At 38.6% G+C, this 18,277-nt stretch overlaps 1 protein-coding gene across 1 annotated transcript; it reads right to left on the reverse strand.

Annotated features, from left to right (window-relative positions):
• Window positions 1-6,344: 6,344 nt before the first annotated feature.
• LOC149260779 (putative disease resistance protein At5g43730) lies at window positions 6,345-6,806 on the reverse strand. Its single transcript, XM_089460965.1, has one exon. The coding sequence runs from the start codon at window positions 6,804-6,806 to the stop codon at window positions 6,345-6,347; it is 462 nt and encodes a 153-aa protein (XP_089317091.1).
• Between the last annotated feature and the right edge of the window lie 11,471 nt (window positions 6,807-18,277).

Here is an 18,277-nt window from a genome sequence, read left to right on the forward strand (position 1 = left end):
CCCTAATCCAACATGATACCCTTTGGCTTTCAACTATGGATGAAGATTATATGACATCATGTTCTCTTCAAAGTATAAGGGTGGACTAGTATTAGAGAACCACAAACCATCAATATTTCCCTCCCTCATTAAATAATTAATTTTTAAAATAGGAAAAAAACTCGTGTCAAGCGCTCGCAAAAAGATGATGGCCTCAAAAGTGGCAATGGGGCCATCACAAATGTCCTCATGCAATATTAAGTGTGTATTCTTTTTGGCTTGTTGGGGCCTGACCCAGGTTTAGAAGTGATTTAGCCAAACAAATCCCGAAACTACTGGCCCTTTCGGCAACAGTCGCGGAGCGCGGACTGAAGTCTCACCCAAGGTAGTATGGGAGGGTGCTGGAACCAGGTTTTTGCACCCTAGGGATGTCTTGATGAGATCTGGAAAGGTCGCGAACTGATCCTGCGCACCTGTGCAGCTCCGCACAACAGTCTGACCTTCACGTAGCTCTGTACAGAGCGCGAAGGGGTGTTATCTAGATCCTTTACCCTTACGGTGTTATTATTATAGATCTAACTTAATTTTGTGGGCCCAGTATTCTTATTTACTCATTTAACATTTATAATTAATGCACGCAATCATAAGCTGTAAATAGATGCAAGGATATAATTGAAACATAAACACACAGATCAGATGCACAATATTCCAAAATCAACTTATCTTTTATTAACCTTCTGTTCCAGTACAATCCAATTCCACCTTGTGCACTCAGCTGCAGGGGTCCGCGTACATAGCTGCGGACTCTACCAGGCCTCTACGCACACAGCTGCAGAGCCTCTTCCTACTCCTACAACCCAAGACTCGAACTTACAGACTCAGAGCGAATATCGTATTCAAAAACCCATATCACTTAAGATCAAGACTAACCAAAAACTTACTTCTACACTTAGAGGCTCGCTCTATTTATACATTCCCATGGTCCGCAGACCATGGGTAAGTCAACACATTCTATATTAAATTACAATATTTTAGGGCAGACTACCCTAGACTCTCGCACTCCGCGCCCGCATTTTGCGGGGTCTTACATTACATTTGACCAAAATTCGGGCAACAAGCCCCAACAATTCGTTATGGGGGGGATCCGCTGCCCAACAGGCCCCCAACACAATCATTGTGACTCGTCCCGAGTCACCCCGTCGGTGTGGCGAGTCACACTACCAAGGCTTCGCGGTTCGCCATCCTTATGAGTGACACACTACAATCTGTTGCTCCATCATTACCTCCTACAACGCTTCTTCAAACTCTTGCTTCATTGCCCCTACTAATTTGCTTAATTGATGATGCTCATTCTGCTCTGCTAGGTTAACAAAAAGCGACCCCTCATAGGATTTTAGCTCTAGCTGAGATGTCAAATGTGTGCACTTTTTGTGCAAGAGCAGCAAGCTTGCGATCCTTGGTTGAGTATCCTCAATGTCTACTTAAGCTTGTGTTGCATTTTTGCAAGAGAGTTGTTGCTGTACGTGAGGTCCCAATCTTCAAGTTTCGTCATGGGCACGTGGCCTAGAGACAAAGTTTTAAACGGAATTCCGTCTTTTGTCTCAAGATTCACTGTCTTGCCCTTATCTTTCATAGATCGCTTACCAAACCGCAGGTTTCGCGGCGACATCCAAACCGGTCTTGCTACCTGTATGGGAATTTCTGGGACATCTCCCACCGTTGGTGTTGGGCTCCGTGCGACGTCCTTGGCTGTCGACATATGCTGTCTCGAAGGTCCTGCATCTCTTTTGGCAATGTTGCAAACACTAGGCTTACTCTCAAAGCGTCGAAGTTCGACGGGTTCATACCTATTGGATAGCGCAATAACTTAATTCTCAAGATGCCACGGTTTGTTCAGTGGATGACCAGTTGTGATTTATAGGCTTGAAATTCAAATTCGACCATTCCCCCCTTTTTTGGCTCATTAATGCTATACTGGCGGTAGATCGTTTCAAATCTAGTTCTGACTCCGTGTCTTAATTGCCCACTGTCTGCTCCTCGTTGTCTTAAATTGACCATCTTTTCATGAATAGTGACATCAACGGTCACTTTCCAGCCTGTCCACACAGCAGCGCAGCCCCTTATGTGCGACCGCGATCCCTGTGACATACCAGCCCTATGCAGAACCTTCTTTCCGTGCAACTTTCTTGCAGACTCGTTTATAGTCCTGGGCCTTCTTTCAAATGCTTGGAGCGCTAAGACTGTGCTTCGGTTGGTTAGTTAGACAGCCGGCCCACTCGTGTAGGGCTTCAAGAGATTGCCATTTACTCTTCCTGGGAAGGGCTCTCCATTAAGTTTTACTAGCTGGACCATGCCTCCGTCTGTGACCTCTTTCACCACATATGGCCCCAACCAATGCATTCGGAATTTTCCAGGAAATTTTTCGAACTTGCTCTCATACTGCAACACTAAATCATTTACCTTGAATATGCGAAACTTGATATGGAAATCGTGCTAAGCTTTCTTGCTCTGTTTCTATACTTGCTGATGGAATCCCGCCAGAAACCGTTCTTCCTCAAGTTCTTCCAATTGCATGAGCCTCTCTTCCAAAGCTTCGCGGTCTGACATGCTTGTCATTGCTGCTATCCGTAGACTGGGTATGATGTAGTTCATTGGCATGACTGCTTCTATGCCATATACTAACCTGAAAGGTGTCTGACTCGTCAACTTCTTGCATGTAGTTCTGTATGCCCATAATATGGCAGCTATGTGCAAGTCCCAGTCATTTCGTTGCGTGTTACACACTTTGGTCAGCGCAGTCTCCAGAATCTTGTTGAATGCTTCTACCGTCCCATTAGCTTGCATATGGTATGGCGTACTTTTCTGATGATACACTTGGAACTCCTCAGTGAGTGCACTAATAGTTTCACTTATGAAGTGCATTCCGCGAGCACTCATTAAAATTTTCAGGCACCCAAACCGTGTCAACACATTGTCGAACAAAAATTTCATTGTTGTGGCAGTCGTGCAATCCTTAACCGACCGTGCTTCCACCCATCGAGTCAGGTACTCTGTCGCGATGATGATGTAGCGCGCACTCATCTTCCCCTAAGGTTTGATTGGCCCTACAAAGTCTATCGCCCATTTTTCTTTGTCAAGCTAGGATCTCAAAGGCTCCCTGGTGTTCAAAGACCCGACCCCTCAAAAATTTGTCACCATCCCTAGAAGTTGAATTTAGTTGTCCATAGCTCATGGAGGGAATTTATAAATGTTCTTGACCAGTTCTCTCATTTGCAAGTCAACATTATCTATCAAAGAGCTAAGGTTCAACAAGGCAACTTATTACTAGAAACATAGCCATTCAAGGGCATGGATGTGCATTGGGAGCTTGGCATCGAGGTACCATGAGCTCACCCCCCAATCGTTTCAAGAGGAAATAACTCAAGAAGAATGAGATCTAGCTAATGAAAGGCTCATTCTCACTGATACAATGGTTTTGGCAAAAGTGGCATAATATTTTTTGGATGTAGGACACACTAGGGTCCACTATAGTCAATACATTTACATTGTGGATATCTATTGGCATTTGAAATTTCCTCTTGGAAGAGTTATAGTTGATAGAAATGAAATCAAGGAGGAAATCCTCTTGACCTTGAATGAGATGTAGAGGCACATGATCTCAATGAAATGATGGCTTGGACATTTAGAAAAGCAACTAGGCATCCCTCTTGATCTTTGTTGCTCCCTAGGTAACAACAAAGAACCCTTTCCAATCAAAGCCATTAATTTTGATAAGTGTGTTTGAATATCTTACAGAGACACTGCTTTTTCTATTTCTTTGTTTTAGTTCTATAGTTTTTTTTTAATAAAATAGGGCCCTAAAGGCCTAGTAGATAATCACCGAGTTTCTGTTTTTACGGCTCCAATCATAACTCTTTCTTTTGGGATAATGAAACAATTGAAGTTCTTTATTAGTCTTGTTTCCCTAATGACAAATTAGAAAACACACACATCATTAATTTGAAAAAACAAAAAATTTACTTTACATATAGAAAAGTGTTAAATAATTTTACTTAATACTCTTTTTGGGTAAGTGATTAAAGAAAGATTTGAAAAAATAAAAAAATTTACTTTACAAATAGAAAAGTGTTAGATAATTTTACTTAATACTCTTTTTGGGTAAGTGATTAAAGAAAAAGTATGGAATTTTATAGTAATTTGAAAAAGTATTAAAAAATATAATTTAAATACAAAATATAATTTAATACTAACTATAAAATATACATATTTTAATATTATAAATAATGTAATTATATAAAATTAATTGATTAATATTATTCCAAATGCAAATATCAATCAAATCAAATCAAAATAATATAATATAATAAAATAAAGATTTTTTGGTGGACGTAGCGACCACTCACTGAGCAAAGTGTTCGTGAAGCACACTAAAAAAAATATAATAAAATAAAATAGAGAAAATATGTCCAAACAAATTTTAATTATTAGATATATAAAATTTTGAAAACAAAACTTAATTAAATGCAAATATAAAGTACCTCTTTCATTGCTATTTTTAAATTTCTCACATAGATATTCGACGGATTCTCGGCAACTTGCTTTACACTGGCTATTGATATCATTGATTGCTGTGACAAAAAATATCGGTTAAGAAAAAGTCAGAAAAATGCAATTAAAAGGGAAAATAAATATAAAAATAATTTAAGTTTAAATAAATAAATAACAAAAATATTATTTATATATTTTATAAATATTTTTTAAAAAACAAATTACATTTTAATATTATATAAAAAAAAATAAAAATAAAATTATAAAAATAATTTAATTAAAAACATTATATAAAAGATTTAAATGATAAAAAATTGCTTTCTTAATTACCCTGTTTTTGTTGGTAAAAATTCTTTAAAGATATTTTCTAACTTTATTTTCACGTTCTCATCTTCCCATAGAATGCTTTTCCACCAACTAAGTGGATATCCTAATATTGCAGATAAATTTAGCAGCTTTTCTATTCCATTCGGAAATCTTTTAAAAAATGAGCACTTTCTCATCTTCAACACATGGAGCTCAGGGAGTGTCCTCTCATCCCACACTCCACTGTTTGAGGGTCCAGCTAGACTCTCTAACATCTCTAGATCTTTGAGAACCAACTTCTGTAACATTAAATATCCACTTGGAAAGCTCCCTATCCCCAACTTTCTCAAATTCTTGCACCCATACAACTTTAGAAGCTTCAAATTTGGCGTCGACTCTAATGGAGAGAGCTCCGTTATGTAGTTGCACCTGTACAAATATACCATTTCAAGATGTTCAAACTTCCAATTAGGCAGACTCAACCCTTCGTAACGCAATAGTCCTAAACTTTGTAGCTTCTTCATGCTCTGCATGTCTTGAGGAAGGTTCTCCATGATTTCATTTGCACTATTAGGTTGGTAGACCAACTGTAAGTGCCTCATCTCCGACCAGGTTCCCATTATGCCATCTTTAAATGCTGACTTTGTTCCACCCAGGTACGGTTTTATGTGTACTCTCAACTCCGTCAGGTTATTAAGACCCTTTAAACTCCAAATACTTGTAGGCGCTTCCTTTTCCACGCTTAAAAATGTGCCTAAAACAAAGCTGCTCAATGAAGTAAGTTCAGAGATCTCACGAGGAATCATCTGTAGCGACTCACACCCACCTAAATAAAGAGAACTAAGATTTTGAAGCTCTCCAATCTTAGATGGGAATGATTCCAGAGATTTACAGAATCGAAGATGCAAAAATTGAAGTCTAGAAATATGGTATATTTCTTTTGGAAAATATTTGATGGGAAGTTCCTGTAATGAGAGAAACTCAAGCATTCTTAGCTGCCCAATTGACATTGGGACTGAAGTTATTTTGGTGCAGCCGGACAGATTAAGAACCCTGAGAGAGGTTACACTGAGTAGAAATCTTGACGGAAGCTCTTTCAAATTTGGATTGTCGTATAAGTTGAGACTCACAAGCTTTGGGCATCTCAACTCAGTGGGTAGATCTTCCAAAAGATTATTGGCTAATGATATCCTGCAGCAATTCTCATCGTGAACCTCAGGGAAATTTCTTTGATCTTGATTTGCCATGAATAAACAGTTCTCCTCTTTCTGCCCAATGTACACAGCCATATCACGAATACAATCGTCAACTCTTATTGTATTCCATGTATAGACATCCGTGCGTTGCCTAACTTTTATTGTAGTCCTTCTAAATATATTCGTGCTGTGACGAACTCTCTGGAACAATCAAAATTCTACAATGAGTTTTAGGTATTTCCGCCCAATGGCCATGTCCATTAAATAGCTTCCTTGTTTTCTCTTGACGAGGCCTTCTCCAATCCACATTTTCAGTTATGTGAACATATCAATTTCTTGATCTTGCTTGTACATAGCACAATATAAAAGGCACCTCTTCAGGGCTGAATTGGGCAGGGAATCATAACCATACCAGAGTACTGCATAGAGCTCTGCATCAAGGCGAGGATGAGTCGCTGGAAAAGATGGATCTACCTTTTTAATGGAAGATAAACAATTATCCCATTCATCTACACTGGTTTTTCCAACCATTGCTGCAGCGACTGTATTTACGGCCACAGGCAAACCTTTGCACTCGTATTTAGAGAGGGGTTGTATTTCAGTGGATTGTTGTGCGCCCATTTCTGGAATCAGATCCTTCCTGCGAGTAGAGAATAGGAATTTACTGTGTTTATGATCGCCAAAACCCAAACCTAGTTCTTGCAAATCGAGGCGACTCCACAAGTCATCCAATAACAGAAGAAAGTTCTTCTCCTTCAGATATGCAGACAACTTCATCTTTCTCTCATCAAAATTGCTTGGGAGGCTTAAATCTATTTCATGAGCAAGACGATCCTGCAACTCTAAAATTCCACAATTTTGGGAAACTGTGATCCAAATGACATGCTCGAAAACATTACCTCCCTGTCTATATTTATTGCAGAGAAATGGGAGGAGGTGCGTTTTCCCAGAGCGGGATATGCCATATACACAAATTACGTGAACATGGTCACCTTCGTTAAGCCACTTCTCTACTTGATCTTGAGCATCTATAAACCCGGAACCTTCAAACTCAGAGGAGGTTGCTGCTTCTTGAGGGAATATTTCCTTCTTTTCATATAACGGTTTTGATTAAAAAAACTCGAGAGAAGTCACCAAATTTGACAAGTCACTTTGGATGCTGTCATAGATCTTGTCAAAAGATGTGCTCCATTCGCTTATTTCTTTGAAGAGATTCCTAGGTTCGCGCATGACACACACAACAAAGGTTCGGCGCCTTGCGAAGCGATCGAGCAGGCCATCTGCCTCTATAAGAGAATTTTGCAGCAATTGTAACCACTTCTTCACCATCTTCAGGAGTTCCCTCTTTTGACATTGAAAGAGGGTTGTAATATCGGGTTCATCTCGGAAGAGAGTGGTAATATCCTGTAGAAGCCTCTCCATACGCCTCAAGTCAGTTTGAAGAATCTGACAATTGTCCTCCTTGTTAATAACATCCTCCAACAGCTTGATGATCGGGCCAACCAGATGGTTGTTGATGGCATTGCTTGAAGGACCAATGTGTTCAAACCAGTCACTTACAAAATGTTGAGAGAGATGATTAAAAAATGCTTTCCATGCGCTTATTTCTTTGGACAATCTCCTTGGATTGGCATTGCAAACGACACTGTCGAGATACCTCCGGCGTCGTCTCAACTGATTGAGTAGGATTTTTACTTGTGTAAGTGAATTTTGCAGCAATTGCAACCAAATCTTGATAATCTCCGAAGGCTCTTTCTGTTGATATCGGAGGAAGATGCCAATATCTTGCACAAGGTTCTCCATACGCCTGAAGTCAATTTGAAGGATCTGACAGTCATCCTCCTTGTTAGTAACATCCTTCAGTAACTCGATGACCTTGTTGATTATGGTGTCGACTGGTACTGTGGTGACGGTTGCCATGGTTTTGTGAGAGAGTAGCGCAGAAAAAAAGAATGGGAGAATGCAGGGGTTATATGTCTATGACCTTCAGCCGAGTAATGGGGGTGTAAAACAAGGGAGGTGAACGGGTAATGGGGGCAGCTGTGATATGTAAAACAAGGGAGGTGTAGAGTAAGGGAGGAAACTGTTGGGAATTTCTGATAATTCCAAATGAAAATGAACAGAGAATAATGCTCTGTTTCTTAACACAGAGAAACAAAAAAATGTCTCAGGAAGGCAGAGTTTGACACACACACAAAAAACTTGTATTCATTAACAAAACTAACTATTACAAAAAGGTCTTCCTCTAACAGAGGGATTACACCAACACTGCTTCAGAGGCAGTTTGAAAACTTCACTCTGTCTCACACTGTTGTGTGTAATTTTTCTTTTTTTTACTACTTACTTTTTTTTTTTCACTGCTGTGCATTACCTTTTATCTCTAAGAAAGAACATTACATTTTTTTTTACTTGTATCGTAAGAAAAAAAACGACTCCCGTGAATTAAAAAAACAATAAAATTAAAAACTCCACCTACATTCAACAACCGTAATGAATTAACATTAATTACTTCACTGATAAAGCTGGCCATCAATGTAAATTCCAATTCACGTCAAGTAATAAATAGCTCCATGGTGCAGGTTTGTACATCAAGCCTTGATATTAATCGGACGGTTGTCAGCAAAATCGCATGGCCCTTTTTACCGCACTTTATGCGCCGGGGAAGGTTGTATTTGCAAAACTGCTCAGGGTACGTGTCGGCTGATGAAAGTGCTCGCTGCCCCCGGAGAATTACCACCATTCAGCAAAAAGCGGTGCGGGGAACTGGCAGTTTTGATGCTGCAGTTGAAAGTAACATTTCAACACTCCCCTTTAATTTCAACTGCTAGGTTATCAGTCATACCCAGACATTTCCTCAAAAACTCAAAACTTTTCTGCCCCAATGGTTTGGTCAGAATATCTGCAACCTGCTCCTGAGTTCTGCAGTGTTCTAAAACAATTTCTCCATTGTTTACCAATTCCCTGATGTAATGAAACTTTGTGTCAATGTGTTTCGTTCTCTTATGAAACACATAATTCTTGGATAATGCAATAGCTGAGCTATTGTCACAAAAAATCACAGTTCCTTTTGCTTGCTCTTGGCATAAACTCCTTAACATCCTTCTCATCCAAATTGCTTGACACGTTGTTGCTGTAGCTGCCACATATTCTGCCTCTGCTGTAGACAACGCTACAATAGGCTGTTTTTTAGAAGCCCATGAAATGGCTCCTGAACCCATGTGAAAAATATAACCGGATGTGCTTTTCCGATCATCTACACTTCCAGCCCAATCACTATCAGTGTATCCAATTAAATCTGAACATTCTGAAGCAGTATATAAAATGCCAAACCTTTTAGTACCTTTAACATACCTCAAAATCATTTTTGCTGCCTGCCAATGTGCTTCTTTTGGCCTCTCCATGAATCTGGATCAAACTAACATCGTGCATTATATCCGGCCTAGTTGCAGTCAAATACATGAGGCTACCAATTATGCTCTTGTACAAGCTAGGATCAAAATCCTTGCTGTTGTCCTCTTTGCTGAGTTTTAATCCCATAACTGTGGGAGTGATTGCTGCTTTGCTCTCCTGCATATTAAATCTTTCCAACACTTCATTAACATATTTCGCTTGTGAGATAAAAATCCCATTTCCATTTTGTTCTACTTCTATTCCTAAGAAGTATCTCAGCAAACCCATGTCAGTGATTTCAAATTCTTCTTTCATGACTGTTTTGAAATTTTCAATAAGGTAATCATCATTACTTGTGAAAATAAAATCATCAACATATAACATAATAATTAGTATTTTACCATCCTTTTCTTTGATGTAGAGGGTGGGTTCTCCCTCAAACTTTTCAAATCCATTTTCCAGTAGATAGGAATCTATCCTACTGTACCACGCTCTTGGTGCTTGCTTCAGCCCATAAAGAGCTTTCTTCAATCTGCACACTTTGTGCTCTTAACCTTTCTTTTCATATCCTAGAGGTTGTTTAATGTAAACCTCTTCCATTAACACTCCATTTAGGAATGCTGACTTCACGTCCATTTGGTAAAATTTCCACTTGTTTTGTGCTGCTATGGACAACACTGCTCTCACGGTTTCCATTCTAGCAACTGGTGCGAAAGTTTCCTCATAGTCTCTCCCATGCTGCTGCTTATATCCTTTGATGACAAGTCTTGCCTTGTGTCTTTCTATTTTGCCTTTAGCATTACTCTTGGTCTTGTAGACCCATTTAACTCTAATGACTTCCTTTCCTTTTGGTAGTTCAACTAAATCCCATGTCTTGTTTCTATGGCTTTGATATCCTCATCCATGGCTTCTATCTATTTCCTATCCTTAATTGCTTCTTCGAAATGAACAGGGTCATCAACATGACAATATAAAGAAAACAAAGAGTTCATACCTTCATTTGTTGCCTCTTGTTAATAAATGTTACTTAAATTTCTGAACTTCTTACCTCTTTCCTTTGGTGTATAAGTGCTTGAAGAAGCACTTGAATTTCGTCCTTGTGGTGTGCTTGGAGAAGCACTTTCATTTCTCCTCAAGGGTGTCTCTTGCTGCCCTTGTATTGGTGCTGCTGTTTGGGGATGCATTTCAGCCATCTCCTCATCATCTTCATCATGAGACAAAGAGTTCTTAACATTCACTATTTTCTCTAAGATCCATCCCAAGCTTCCTCCTCAATGAACTGAACATCTCTACTCACAATAAGCTTCTTGGTGGATGGGTTATACAACCTATAAACTTTGGATTCCTCACTGTATCCAATGAAAATACATTTCTCCCCTTTGCTGTCCAACTTCTTCCTCAGTTGATCTGGAATGTGTGCATAAGCCACACATCTAAAAACTTTCATGTGGGTGACTCCTTGCTTTGTCTCACTCCATGCTTCTTCCGGCACTCTGTTCATGACTGCTTTTGTAGGGCATCTATTCAAAATTTACGCTGCACAGTGTACAGCTTCAGCCCAATAATCATTTGGCAAATGCTTTACCTTTAACATACTCTTCGACATATCCATGATTGTCCTATTCTTTATTTCGGCAACTCCATTTTGCTGCGGAGTGTACTTAGTGGTAAACTGCTTATGAATTCCATTTTCTCTACAAAAATGTAGAAAAAATTTGGAGATATACTCACCTCCTCTATCAGTTCTTAGAACTTTGATATGCAGCCCACTTTGGTTTTCTACAAGTGCTTTGAAACTGCAAAATCTTTCAAACACTTCACTTTTGTTATTCAGAAAATAATCCCAATTTTTTTAGTAAAATCATCAATAAATGTTAGAATATAGTGGTTGTTTGCAAGTGATGGAGTTTACATCGGTCCACATAAATCTGAGTGGACAATCTCTAAGGGTGCTTTTGCCCTTATGCTTTTCCCAGATGGAAAACTTTCTCTGTGTTGTTTCCCCAAGATACAACCTTCACAAAGGCTGTCTGGTTTCTCTATCAATGGTAATCCTCTTACCATTCATTTTCTATTCAACAAGTTAAGACCTCCAAAGTTGAGATGTCCAAATCTCAAGTGCCACAACCAATTTTCATCTTTTGGTTCGCTTTGGAAAGCCTCTTGTGTCACTGCTGCTATTTCTTCTCCATTTTTAAAATCTGCTTTCATTCTGAGAGGGAACATCCTGTTCCTTGTCATCTTCACTTCAGCAATACATTGTTTGCTGGGTGTTTTATCCATGATGGTGCATACATCATCCACAAAGAAAACATTGTACCCCTTTTGAATAAGCTGTCCAATACTTATGAGGTTACATTTCATTCCAGGAACATAATAAACATCTGATATGGTTTTCTTTTCACCTTTCTTTGTTAAGACATTTACTTCTCCTTTTCCCATAACAGAAACTTTATTATCAGTCCCTAGTGTGACTTGTGACTTCACACTCTGATCTAACATAGAAAACAGGGCTATGTTTCCTGTCATATGGTTACTGCAACCAGAGTCTAGAAACCATACATCTTCACTCTTTGCTTCAGTCATATTATAGGCTAAAAACAAATTATCTTGGCTGATATTTTCTCTAGTGAAATTTGCACTAGTTCTATTACTCATATCATGTTGCTTCTTCCTACATTCATTTGCATAATGCCCATATTTTTTACAATAATGACATTGGACATTGGATTTATCATACCTTTGTCCTTGAGCATGATGTTGTCCACTTTGTTGGCTACTGCCTTGGCCTTGGTTCTGATTTGGATTGCTGCCTCTTCCTTGAGCATTTGCTGGACTGTTTCTTCCACCTCTGTTTTGGCTTTTGCCTCTTCCTCTCTTGTTTCCTCTGCCTTGACCTCTTCCTCTTCCAAAGAACATCTGGGTCTTAAAGGCATGCTCTAGAGATGAGTTTTCATTTCTACTCAATCTCTGCTCATGTGTTATCAGTGATGCATGTAGTTCATCAACTGAGAAGTTTGTGAGATCCTTTGTCTCTTCTATGGTGGTGACAATCACATCGAACCTTGAGGGTAGGATCCTCAATAGTTTCTCCACAATCCTCCTTTCTTCAAGAATCTCTCCATGAAACCTTATCTGTGTGACCAAACCAATCACATGTGTGAAGAATGAGTCAATATTATTTGACTCCTTCATGCAAAGAGTCTCAAAATCTCTCCTCAGCAACTGTAGTTTTGCTGTCTTCACTTTCTCCATGCCTTGATAGGCTATCTTGAGAGTTTGCCATGCTTCTTTGGATCTCTTGGCTGCTACTATCCTTGGAAACACACTCTCATGCACTGATTGACACAAAAAGTAGAGGGCTTTAGAATCTTTCTTCTTATTACTCTTCAACAGTTCTTTCTCTGCCTGAATTAAATAATTAAACTCATTTTCATCTGCTGGTTCTTCAAAACCATCCTCAACAAATTCCCATAAGTCTTGGGAAGCAAGCAAAGCTCTCATAGTTATTGCTCAATAGTCATAGTTTTTTCCATTAAATTTTGGGAGCTGAGTATTAAAGATACCCATGCTAGTGCTGGCTCCAGCCATTCTTGCACTCTTAACTATGCTTCAAAATACTTGACTGTGTATTTAAAATAACTGACTGTCCTCAACAGTAACACAAAAAATAACTTGAGAAATACCTTGGATTCTTTCTTGACTGAGTCTTCACTCTGCTGGAGAAACTGCTGCTACAAGAAATCCTTCCTTCAGCTTCTTTGACACTTTCAAAGAGCCTGGACAAGCTCTAATAGTCACAACAAAGAGTTCCACTAAAATTCACATACAACTCACTATTCACTCTAATTATAGAAATGTTTACTATACTCTAATAATGTTAGGACTTTGAAAATTATTCGTATCCACGTCGTTTTAATGTGGTTAAAACATGATGGATGCACATGGATTTATCACACCCATGGGTATTTTCAAATGAAGCATTTATGCAACTTTAATCATTTTATAACTTACCACTAAGATTCCAACTTAGGCCGAGTGCTGCCTAGTAGAACTCCGCAGCCTGTTGTTTGAGGGTAGTTACCCACTTTGCAAATCCCTATAATGGGAAGGGCCATGGATACAAGGATAAAATCTCTTTATCGTTCGTGAACGTTCTACCCCATCTGTGGCACATGCTTACCATAAAGGAAAGGGATATGAAACTGATTACAGCTCATTACTATGAAACCATGACGAAAGGCTATGAAATTCATTACTGTGCAACCAGGAAGAAAATCTGCCACTGTTTCCTTTGGATCCAACAATAGCCCATATAGAATTATCATAATTTCGTACCACCACCATTTCAAGAACATAGATGCACAACTTGGAATAGCGACACTCAAAAATGATGTCCAACCTCTGAGGCATTCCTTCGATGGCATTTCCCATGACTTCATATACACACCAAATAAATTGAAATAACATAACAGTGACAATACCATGGTAAAATTTGTCCACACCGCAGCCAAAGTGACCACCTGGATCCCCATGTGGAGATACTCCATGAACACAAGATTTAGGGGAAAAGGAAGAGCTTTCTGTTCTTTCTGAAGGTTCTGTTCTTTCTGCTCTGTAATGAGAGCTTTTTCTTGTTGTACTTCCAGCTCTGCTTCTACATATGTCTCTGTTTTCTCTTTCTGGTTTTCCTTCTTTGCCTCTTCCTCTGTTTCTGTCTCTCTCTCTTTGACTTATTTACTAACCTGTGCTGCTACAAACATGTTGTCTTCCACTGTCTCACCAAATAACATCATCTCAGTATGATGTTTTTGTTGCATCACCTACAACCATTCATCATTAGCCAACAATTCTTCATCAAATTTTACATCAGAAATATTATTTGTTGGATTCACCATAGCATTGACTACTCCAATAGAAGTTTCACTACCATCAACGAGTTCTGTTGCTGGATTTACCAAACTTTCATTAGCAAGCTTTGTTGCCGGTTTTACCAAATCCTCATCAGCAAGCTTCGTTGCTAGAATCATCATATTGTCTTCAACAAGATCTATTGCTGGAATCACCAAGTTGTCGTCCACCTATGGCTGTGCACAGTGGGGTTCACGAGCATCTATGTGCTCCTTCTCTCTTGCTTCTGCAACTTCTTCACAAACATCATCCACTTGTGACTGAGCACAGTGAGATTCAACAAACTTTTCATCTCAATGTAGATCTGTTGTTATAGATCCACCTTCATCTTCAACTTCAGTGCTCCCCCTTAACAAAAACTCCTCCCAAGGGTATCCCAAGCCTCCTTGGTTGTCTTGGCTTCTGAAATCAAGGGAAGCCTCTCGAATTTTCCCATTTGTTGAGTGTTGGCTCACTACGACTCAACAAACAAAACAAATTGTGGACATCACATCTAACAGCAATAAAAATGTCGTTGTTGCTTGGCTTCCACAAACAAACTAGTCTACAAATTTCTTTACAAAGACCTTAATTCCAAAAATTATTTACTAAAGAAACACTTTCAAAAGGCTTTTAAAAAATATTACCATGTCGAGAACTCACTTAGAACAATGTTTTTATTTTTTATTTTTTATAAATCTCATATTAAAAAAGAACTCTTTAAAAAAATGAAGCGCTCCCTTTTTTTTAATTCACAATACTTGGTTTGATGAGGAATGCAAAAGGCAAGGAGAATGTGGAATGAGTCAAACAAGGATAACATAAAGTTCAAAGCTTACAAGCAGTTATTGAGCAAGAAAAAGGCTAATTTCATGGTTTCAAGGAGGGAAGAACTAATCTTCTTTGGGAAAGATAATCCCAAATTATTTTGGAAGGAGCTCCAACCGAAAAAGATAAAAATTGGAAATAATATTACAACTTCTAAATGGTTTGACTATGCTAGACAACTCTATGAGCAGGTTCCCAAGGTTGACCCTCCCCCCTTGGTCAACACTGATACTGAACTCTTCACAGTACAAGAAGTAGAGATGGGTATCAAGAAGTTGGGCGTTGGAAAAGCAAAAGACTTAGTTGAACTCCAAGCAGAATATCTAAAGTGGGGCTCAAAGATTCTTGCACCTCACATTACAAAAATATTCAACAATATCATACAACAAGGGCTCCCCACAGATTGGACAACCAGTCTGGCAATAGCTCTTTTCAAGAGCGGTGACGTCAATTATCCCTCCAATTATAGGACCATCATGATAAAACCTTTGTTTGCAAAGCTATTTGGAAGCATGCTAGAAAACAAAATTAACAAGTGGGCAAAAGAAAGAGATAAGTGTGCTAAAGGGAAAGCAGGTTTTAGACCTAAACATTCCACAGTTGATCATTGTATAACTTTAAGGCACATCATTGAAAAAGTTTAGGAGAAAAAGGAAGAAGTCTTTTGTTTCTTTGCTGATTTTAGAAACGTGTTTGACTCGGTTCCTAGGGATAAGCTTTGGCATAGAATGGAGGAACTTGGGGTTCCTAAACATTTGAGAGAAGTGATGCATAGGCTGTATGGAGAGGTGAAAGTCAAAATTAGAACTTCAACAGGAATTTTTGAAAGTTTTAGAAGCGATATTGGGGTCAAACAAGGGTGCCCACTATCTCCTACCCTTTTTGATTTATATATCGATAAGCTTGAGGAGTGGTTAAATTTGCAAGAGGGTGATGGTATCTATTTGGGCAAATTTGTTATAAGGTTTCTTTTATATGCAGATGACCTTATTCTAATTACTAAATCGGCTCTTGGTTTGCAAGAGCACTTATTATCCCTTGAGCATTTTTGTAGAAGTGTGGGGATGCAAGTCAATCTTAGCAAAACAAAAGTAGTGGTATTCTCTAAGAAACAAAAACATAACCATCATAAGTTCTACTTTGAAGGTAATATTCTGGAAGAAGTTGCGGATTACAAATACCTCGGAATTGACTTCAACAAAAATCTAAGCTGGAATGGTTGTAGAAAGAAAAGAACTTTGGGGGGTTGGAAAGCATTTTATGCTTTTCAAAATAGGTGTAGAGATGCAGAGTTATGGAACTGGAAAACCACTCAAACTCTTTTTGGGCTTCTATTGATTCCGGTGATTCTCTATGGTTGTGAACTATGGGCCAACAATACATCCAACATGCAATGGAGACGAATTGAGAAAATTTAGAAGCGTTTGATTACAAACAAATTTAAGATTAAAAGTGCAGTTCCTTATGATATTTTGTTAAGTGAAACAGGGATTGCTCCTATTGAAGCAATTGCTATGGTGCAATTCATAAGGTATTTAAAAAAAAATGAGCAAATGGAAGAGGGTAGACGGCCTAAGGTTGTATTTAATGATAGATTGTGCGAGAACAAAAAAACTTGGATGCAACAAAATAACAAATGGTTTAGTAAATGGGGTATTTGCTTGAATGCGTGTCCCATAAACAACAAAGAGATAAAAGCTTTTTTATGGAAAAGTTCCACAAGCGTACTTGGGATAAAGAGCTAGGAAGAAAGAAAAATTACTATATTGAAGTGTTTAATCCCACACATAGTCATCAACCAAAAACATAATAGAGGTCAATATCTCTTGGAGAGCCAAAATTCTTATTGCTTAGTTAAGGACTAATTCTCATTAACTCTGTTGTGAAACAAGGGGATGGAAAAGGCCAAAGGAAGTGTGGGAGGAAAGAGTATGCATTTTTTGTTCTTTCGGAAAAGTGGAAACAGAAAAACATTTCATTTTAGAATGTGAGGCTTTCAAAGACAGCAAGGAAAGTTATGCAGATATGCTGGTAGCTAGCTCTTTGGATAATCTATTTAGCGAGGGGTTTGTCGAGAAGCTGGGAGCATTTATTTTGAAGCTTCACAGAAAAAGGACTGAATACATCAAATAGATGAAGAAGCAATCTATCCCATAGGCTATCTTTAGCCTCGTGGAGGTTAAAATAGTTTCTTTCTTCTTTCTTTATTGTTTAAAAAAATACCTCTTATATAACCTTTATGGCATAAGGCCTCCTTTAACAAAATAATAACAACGCACTCAAAAATTACACGAGGCCTTTTTAATACATGCACATTTGTTTATCATATATCATGATACCATATTCCATTTAAGACATTAAAAAACTGATGCTTATGATTTTTGGTCATGTACCTTGATGCTTTCTAGCTAACCACACTCCCGATCCTCTTCGTGCCTCACCTTTTTCCTCTCGTGCCTTGTGGACCTTTTTTTTTAAATATCACGGGTAATGCTAACGCTATGTGGGATGAGAAAAGGCCACGTGCTAACTCTTATGTAGACCTTGAAGGGAAGTGTTAGTGCTCTAACACACTGTCCATCAAAACTAACCCACGTCAATTGAAAATTGGTGCAAGGAAACTCGATTAACATACTTTTTCCTCTCACTTGCTCAGCGTTAGTGTTGTCACTAACGTACTGGTCTAACTAATGTAAAGCGTTAATCTCCAAAAAACCTTCTTCAACGCAGACTTTGCGGCAACCTTCATCTCACAACTGCTTCACTTTGCTACAATATCTATAGCGAATCTCTGCTCTTTTCTTGTGACTACACACATGTATGAAATGCTGCACTCAACGAGTCTTACGCTCACGTTGCTGCTCTCTCAGGGAGTCTTATGCAAACTCGTCTCTCTCTGTTCCTCTCAAGGATTATTACACAGGCTAAGCTCTAATACCATGACAAAAATTGAAGAGAACAAAAAGTGGAGCAAAGGACTTGTTCTTCTTAGTATTACAAATCACTTAAATAAAATTACATTGGAAACATCAGTAATAAATGACTGGAGTTAAACTCGACTAACTCAAACTGAATTGGGACACTTGGAGGGACAATTTTGACACCTAATAGGTGGTTGGAATTAGATTCTCCAACATGCA

Source organism: Pinus tabuliformis, chromosome 6 (genome assembly GCF_031772625.1).
Source record: "Pinus tabuliformis cultivar Carrire ecotype Pingquan chromosome 6, CPIR1, whole genome shotgun sequence".
NCBI classification, from domain to species: Eukaryota; Viridiplantae; Streptophyta; class Pinopsida; order Pinales; family Pinaceae; genus Pinus; species Pinus tabuliformis.